At 47.2% G+C, this 7,723-nt stretch overlaps 1 protein-coding gene across 12 annotated transcripts in view; it reads right to left on the bottom strand.

Annotated features, from left to right (window-relative positions):
• Positions 1-7,723, bottom strand: part of SEC31B (SEC31 homolog B, COPII coat complex component) — a 66,042-nt gene that overhangs the window by 32,689 nt on the left and 25,630 nt on the right. For 9 of the 12 annotated variants that reach the window (XM_012439423.3, XM_012439434.3, XM_012439431.3 and 6 more), the window contains 6 exons: positions 5,471-5,648; positions 4,771-5,085; positions 4,467-4,525; positions 4,019-4,165; positions 3,614-3,733; positions 3,108-3,179 (listed from right to left, as the gene is read on the bottom strand). In XM_012439423.3, coding sequence (XP_012294846.2) covers positions 3,108-3,179; positions 3,614-3,733; positions 4,019-4,165; positions 4,467-4,525; positions 4,771-5,085; positions 5,471-5,648 — 891 coding nt within the window. Of the gene's footprint in view, positions 1-1,742; positions 2,877-3,107; positions 3,180-3,613; positions 3,734-4,018; positions 4,166-4,466; positions 4,526-4,770; positions 5,086-5,470; positions 5,649-7,723 lie in introns of those variants that run through there. The other 3 variants (XM_012439426.3, XM_012439428.3, XM_012439432.3) reach the window with 2 other exon arrangements.

Raw genomic sequence — 7,723 nt, 5'->3', positions numbered from 1 at the left:
TTGAGGTCAGCTAGTCAAATCTTTTGTTTTACAGATTTAAACTGATGTTGAGAAAGATGACTGGCTTCTTCCCCCAACTAGTAAGTTACTGTGGGGTGAGTGCAGAGCACAGGCCCCTTCCCACCTCTTGTGTGCTCTTCAGGAGCCCATCTGTCTCAGCCAGGGGACAGAAACAGAGGGAGGTCCTGAGAAGTGACAAGGACATTGGTTGGGGTGGGCAAAGCACGGTCTCCTTCCTGTCCTTGGCCTGTGAGCCTACACACAGGCAGAGCTTTTTCTTTTTGAAAAGAATCGCAGCCTCAAATGGCCTTAGCAGCAGGTTAGGGCACAGAGACGGGGTCGTCCTTGGTGCTGGTGGTGCTGGCGGTGGTGGGAGGGGAGGGCAGGCCAGGGCACTCGCCTATTGTAGTTCTGGATTGGATGCTTCCACTCATTCATTTCCTTTTAATTAACCCACATTCCTGGAGGAGAAATATTTACGTTGGCTCCCATAGAGGCAATCCTCAGACTGGAAAGAAGGGGGAAGAAAGCCTGTCTTAGCAAAACAATATCTCTAAAGAGCTCAAAAAGAGAAAATAGGAGAACAAAATGCCATTAAAATAGCCTTCTACCCCCACCGGAGTCAATGAAAACTTCATTTCACATGCTAATCCGCCACCCCGCCCCCTTGTCTTCTCACAACACCTTTTCCAAGAGTGTTTGGGAAAAGTCTTCGCAGTCAGTACACAGCTCCCTGCAGCTCAGACTTCTTGTGTTAGTTCAGGGCCCCAAGTGGGGCTCTCGCTCCAGCAGCGGCTTTTTTCTCCCCCACTTTAATTTAAACAAAGACTTCGGAGTTCATCAACCTCCCACTGAAATTCACAGCTGCTGAACAAACTAATCCCCTCTCCCGGCTTTTCTTCCCTTCAATGGGCTCTTGGCTTCAAAGACACTTTGGGAAAGGACTTTGCTGGGGCTCACACTGCTTCATCAATAGAAGTTAGTGCAAGTATTATCTGAAGAGCAAGTGGCTTTACAAACAAATACTGCCTAACAATCCCTCCCTCCCAAACACACACACATCTAGCCCACAGACATGATGGGATCTACAACAGGATTAGGGCTAGGACCCCCTGGCTTCACACCCGGTTCCTTTGTATAGCTGAGCTCAGCCCTGAAGTGGGGTGGGGAAAACCCTGGAACTGAACACCAGGCACAGATGAAGGGAGACAACCCCCCATCCCCAACACACCCAGCAGAGTGACCACAGATGCTGCAAAGAGAGAACCTAATTCAGTGGGACTGGACACCTTCCTTTCACTTTCTTGATTTCTCTCCCTAAGCCTCTCCCCTGCTTTACTAGGGTGCCGGAAGCAAGAATAAAGAGGACTAGAGCCGGGCACAGTGGTTCACGCCTGTAATCCCAGCACTTTGGGAGACCGAGGTGGGCGGATCACCTGAGGTTGGGAGTTCGAGATCAGACTGACTAACATGGAGAAACCCCATCTCTACTAAAAATACAAAAAAATTAGCAGGGCGTGCTGGTGCAAGCCTGTAATCCAAGCTTATGGGGAGGCTGAGGCAGAAGAATCGCTTAAACCCAGGAGGCAGAGGTTGTAGTGAGCCGAGCCATTGCACTCCAGCCTGGGCAACAAGAGCAAAACTCTATCTCAAAAAAAATAAAATAAAATAAAAAAAGAGGACTAGAAAGGTAATGGCAAAATAGGACCCACGGAGGCAATGACCGGGAGGTGACAGAGGAAACCAAATCAAACAGCTTTATTGCACCATTGAGTATATCACTGTATCAAATACAGTGCCACAAATGAAAATGCAATCGGAGAAGGCAGCCCTGAGACATGTGGTGGCTGAGAGTGAGAAGGGCCCCCAACCCTTGAGGAGCAGTGCCAAAGAGAATCGTTCCTTTATATGGCTCCTATTCCAGAACTGGGCTTCATCATCACAGAAAGAATGGCCTTGGGCTAGGGCTCCAGCATAAGTGGGGTCCAGGGCAGTTCTCCATAGGCTGTGGTTCCCCTGCTCCTATCTCATGCCTAAGACAGCTTCCGGCAAAAGGCAGTTCACTTTCCATCTAATCTAGCCCACCCTTAATAACACTGGCAGATGAGAAATTCCATTTTAACAGCGCCAAAGTTTCCTCTCTTGGTTCTGCTCAGCACCCATCCCTTACATCCAAGACTTGTTCAAAGGGTGAACAGCAGCCAGCTCTACCCCAGACCTTGGGCTACAGAGAAATACGGACCTGGAAATACGAAGTCAGAGGCAGGGAGAAGGTAAGGGCAAGCTCATAAACCACAGAGGGAGAAACAAAAGACCCACAAGATGGGTCACAGCAGAGGTAGACTTGGAAGTAACAATCCTGTTCACCCTCTCAGAAGCCACTTAAACAGAATATCCCTGGGGGAGAAGATACCCTGCCCCAGGTCCTTACAGAGTATGATATTAGAGAGAGTGAAGAACTGACTCTGCCCTGCCTCCAGGCCTGAGAGAGTCTTGGATAGATCCTAGAAGGCCAGGCATAAAGGAGTAAAAAGCAGGCAGTCAGCTGATTTGGAGCCAAGCCTGCAGCATCACATACCTGGCAGCAAGGAAAAGAGTTGGGAAAAACAAACAGAATCTGTTGCAAAAGTCCCCGCTTCTGCAGGGAGGAGTTAAGAACAGCAGAAGTGGCCTCCTAGCAAGAGAGGCTGCCTGGTTTACACCTGCAGCTTATGAGCGATGGTGAGGACAGCCTTCAGGATAGGCATGAAGCTGGACACCTCGCTGAAGCTGCTGCAGCCCGCCACCTGGGCATGCACTGCGAGGCCCTGCTCAAAGCTTCCTGCATCCACACATCGGGCAACATCATGGAGCCCAGCCACGACATGAGGTGAGAGCTGTGGAGGGAGGGACCCTTAGGTTAGTGAGCCCAACCCAGGCCCTACCCTGGCAGCCTGGAAGGGATAAGGGAGGACTTAAGTTCTGGGGCTCAGTTCAGGCAGGAGGCATGTATTTTGTGGGGACCCCAGGTCAGTGAGACCTATGGGAAGAAGAGACGCTGGGCTTCCTCTGGCCATGGGGATGGTGGGAGGGCAGGAGGCAGTGGGAGCACAGCTGGGTGTACTTACTGTCCCCTCACAGAGCTTCTCATATAGACACTCCAGACGCTGGGCTGCCTCTTCCAGCTTCCTTTTTGTCTTCTGCAGGGAAAGAAATAGATGCCAACCCCAACCCCCAAGGCTAACACCACCCAGGGCCATAAAGAATCATAGTATATTAGAGCCAGAATGGCTTCATTTCATAAAGGAAGTGAAGGCCCGAGAAGGAAGTGACTTGCTCAAGCTGGCACAGCCAGCAAAGGAATGGCAGACTTCCTCACTCCTGGCTTCATCCTGCTTCCACTACTCCTGCTGTCTTTAGTCTCAATGCTGCTGGTCCTGCTACCAAGGAGCTGGACTTCAGACCAGACTTGAAGTCTCTCCCCCTGCTCCACAAGGACATCAAATAAGTACAGATAGAGAGAGCATGCCCAGAGGCAGTGAGAAGAGAGTCACACAAGGAACCGGTCCACAGCTGAGGTCCTGGAACCAGCTAGGGGTGTGAGGAGGGCACTGTGGAGAAGGTTGAGACTTACTAAGTCAGTTGCAGACAGGAAGCAGCGCTGGAGAAGGGCCTCGAAGCTGGTCTTCAAGGACTGATGCTCTGGAGGCAGCTCCTTCCTCTCTACTTTCTCAGGGGGCAGCTGCTGAAGTTGCTGATAAAGAAGCAGGGAGAAAGGCCAGAGGGGCAAGCTGTCCTTCTCATGGCTTCCCTAAGGACTAGTCCTCAGTGACTCATAGTCACACTGTTCCCATTAGAGCAGAGTTGAGGAGAGGAGCAGCCTCCCTCTCTCTGCAGTAAGGACAGCTGGTACCTGCCCCCAGTCTCCCTCAGCTCAGAGACTGTCTCTACCTTGAAGAAAGAGGTCCATCTACCATGAACTACACCCAAGGAGGGCTGGAAGGTTTCCCAAGGGAGGGGAATACACTGTCCCTGTCACCTGCAGGCTGCGTTCTCCTGGAGCTCTTGGGGGAGCATGACTCACACCGGAGACAGGGGGCTGTGAGGGAAGAATCCCTCGCAGTTCAGGGATGAGGCGCATAACTGGAGCAGTAATTGGTGCTGGGGGTATAAAAGTCTCTGGCAGCTAAAGAGACAGAAGGAAAGACACATGAGTCTAAGCTGAGAGACTCCATGGCTCTGGTTTTGGGGAGTGGCGGGAATGATAATGAACAAGGAGGCAGAAGAGTGAGTGTGGGAAACCGGGAAATGAGGAAACTTGTGTATGTGTGTAAGAGGGAAAGACAAGGGTCCTGAGGGGAGCAGAGTAAGTGGGAGGAGAGTGGGGACAGCCTGAGAAGGGGAAGGACTGACTGAATCCTCTAAGGAATTAGAACGTAGGTCACTGGGGAATGTACAAGGGAGTGGGTGGGGAAAGATGCATTGACCTTGTTCCTCTGGAGGTTTCCCCTGGAGGCTGGAGCATCTTTCCAGGAATCTTGAGGTCCTATAGGGTATAAAGATAGAGGTTTGTAGGTGCATAGTGAAAAACACTGTTAGTTTTTGATCTGAAAGCTGGAAGCATTCTTTGAGTTGGAGTCCACCATACCTCCCTCTGCAGACCATCTACACTCCTGGCCACCCTCCCCCAATGGGACCCCAGCCCTCTGGCTTGAGGAAAGACTCCCAAAGTAGTGGGAGAGGCAGGGGAGGCAATAACCCAGAAGAGGGACCCATGGAGGGAAGACTGACCTGGGTGAGGAGTCATGACACCAGTGATTGGGAGGACACTGGAGTATGGGGCACCTGGGCCCCCTGGAGGAGTTGACACAGGAAAGCTCACAGGAGGGGCTGGGGTGTGGGAGACCATATGGCTGGGACCTGGTGGTCTCACAGGAAGCAGAGGGAACAGTCTAGGAGTCTCAGGCAGGGAGGTAGAGCCAGGCTGCATGATGTCTGGGGATGCCATGGGTAGAGAGGAACCAGGAAGAGGCCATGTCCCAGGGAATCCCACAGGGTTAGGAGCTTGTGCCCTTTGCCCTCCTAATAGCTGTGGCTGAGATAAAGCTGAAGTGGAAGAGAAATAGGTCATTTGTCACTAAACTTCAATTCAGGAGCATCTCAGAGCATATCAGGGAGAAACAGGATAGCAACAAAAAATTAATAAATGATTAATACATGTATATGGAAATCTATAATTTACAAAATTCTTTTAACTATAATCCTTATGTGACTGACCTTCAAAACAATCCCATAGGGTTGAAATAACCAACACAACACTTTGGTATATTGCTAAAGGTACGAAGCCAGTGACAGCATTAGGAATTCAGAATTCTCAACTTCTAAGCTCCTGTTACTAGACATACAGACCCCCAAATCCATGCTGGCCATTCCAGTTGCTTTCCTGAGACCTCTGTGCTCTGCCTAGATAGATCTTCAGTGACTTACTCACCAGGCCTTACCCCAGGGCCCAGAGGCAAAGGCTGGACGGCCTGGGACCCAGGTGCCCTGTAGTCACTTATATTCTGCGTCCTGGGGGCCTGATAAGGGTTAGGATGGGATGGTGTCAAGGGCATCACTGGTGACGAATGAGGGGTGAAAAGCCTTGGCCTTGGAGATGGAGCTGGAAGCTATGAAGAGAAAAAAGCATCAGCTCTTAGAAAGGAAAGAGAAAGGTAAGTAATAGAAAACAGAAAAATAATAGGGAAAATTAGTGAAACAAAAACCAGTTCTTTGAGGAAAAAAAATCAATAAAATTGATAAACACATAAAAATTGATAAAAAGAGAGAAGACATAAATCATCATCAGAGATGAAACAGAGAATAATATTACAACAGGCCCAAAGCCATTAAAAGGATTACTATGTTAAAAGAAAGACTACAAATAACTTGACATTCATATATTTGACAACTTATCAGCAATGGGCCAATTCCTCGAGAACCACAAACTACCAAAACTCAGTCACAATGAAAGATCTGGGTAGTCCTACAATGATTAAAGAAATTGAATTTGTTATTTAAAAGCTCCCAAAGAAGAAATCTCCAGGCCAAGATGGTTTCACCGGAGAATTTCACTGTACAGTCAAAGAATTAATACAAAGTTTACATAATCTCTTCCAGAAAACAGAAGGAGCACTTCCTAACTAATTTCATGAGACCAGTATTACCCTGATGCCAATACCAGAAAAAGATGGCAGAAAATAAAACTAAACATCAATATTTCTCATGAACTTAGACAAAAAAAATCCTCAACAAAATTTTAGCAAATAAAATAATGTATACAAAAAATAATATTCCACAACAAAGTGGGATTTATTCCAGGTCATGCAAAGCTGGTCCAATAGATCCAAAAACCAATCAATTTAATCCCCTATATCAACAAGCTAAAGAAGGAAAATAGTATGATCACAGAAATGATGCAGAAAAAACGTGACAAAATTCAACACCGATTCATGATCTAATACACAAGGTGTTATGGTCTGAGTATGTTCCCCAAAATTCATGTGTTGAAAATCCTCAGTACAACAGTGTTGGGAGGTGGGACTTTTTGGAAGTGTTGAGGTCATGAGGGCTCTGTCCTCATTAATGGATTAATGCCACTATAAAAAGGGCTTGCAGGAGTGGGCTTGCTTTCTCTTGCCCATCTCGCCTGCCATGTGAGGACACAGCAGCAAGGCACCATCTTGGAACCAGAGGCCATACCTGCTGATGCCTTAATCTTGGACTCCAGAACTATAAGAAATACATTTCTGTTCTTTATAAATTACTCAGTCTGTGGTATTCTGTTACAGTGGCACAAAATGGACTAAAAGGAATAGAGGGAAACATCCTTGGTCTCATAAAGAGCATCTACAAAAAACCTAAAGCTAACATCATACTTAATGCTGAAATACTGAATGTTTTTCCTCTCAGACTGGAAACAAGGCAAGGACATTCATGTTCACTATTCTTTTTTTCTGAGATGGAGTTTCACTCTTGTTGGCCCAGGCTAGAGTGCAATGGTGCAATCTCAGCTCACTGCAACCTCCACGTACCGGGTTCAAGCAACTCTCCAGCTTTGCCTCCTGAGCAGCTGGGATTACAGGCATGCGCCACCACGCCCAGCTAATTTTGTATTTTTAGTAGAGATGGAGGTCTCATCATGTTGGCCAGGCTGGTCTTGAACTCCTGACCACAGGTAATCCACCCACCTTAGCCTCCCAAAGTGCTGGGATTACAGGCATGAGCCACAGCATCCAGCTCATGTTCACTATTCTTATTTAACATAGACTGGAAGTCCTAGTCACTACAATAAGGCATGAGAAAGAAATTAAATGCACATAGATTGAAAAGAAAAGAAACTATCTGTTTGCAGATTTGCAGACAACGTGACTGTCTAAGAGGAAACTCCATGGAATCCACAAAAAACTTCCAGAACTATTCAGGAAAGTCACAGGATATAACCAGATCAACACATTAAAATCAACTGCATTTCTACATACTTAACAATGAACACGTGGAAACCAGTATTCAAAATATAATATGATTTGATTTTAAACTGCTCAAGAGAAAATTAAATACTTAATAGGCATGAGCTGATAGGTGATATTAAAAAAATTAAACTGTTAAGTATGAATTGGATAAAATATGTACAGGATTGGTGTGATAAAAATTATAAAACGCTGATGGAGAGAGCATTGGTGAAACATGTCACGTTCATGGACTG

Source organism: Aotus nancymaae, unplaced genomic scaffold (assembly GCF_030222135.1).
Source record: "Aotus nancymaae isolate 86718 unplaced genomic scaffold, 86718_ANA_hifiasm-v0.15.2.pri h1tg000010l, whole genome shotgun sequence".
Classification (NCBI taxonomy): domain Eukaryota; kingdom Metazoa; phylum Chordata; class Mammalia; order Primates; family Aotidae; genus Aotus; species Aotus nancymaae.
The sequence above is the reverse complement of the archived record's forward strand: the minus strand, read 5'-3'. Positions and strand labels throughout refer to the sequence as shown.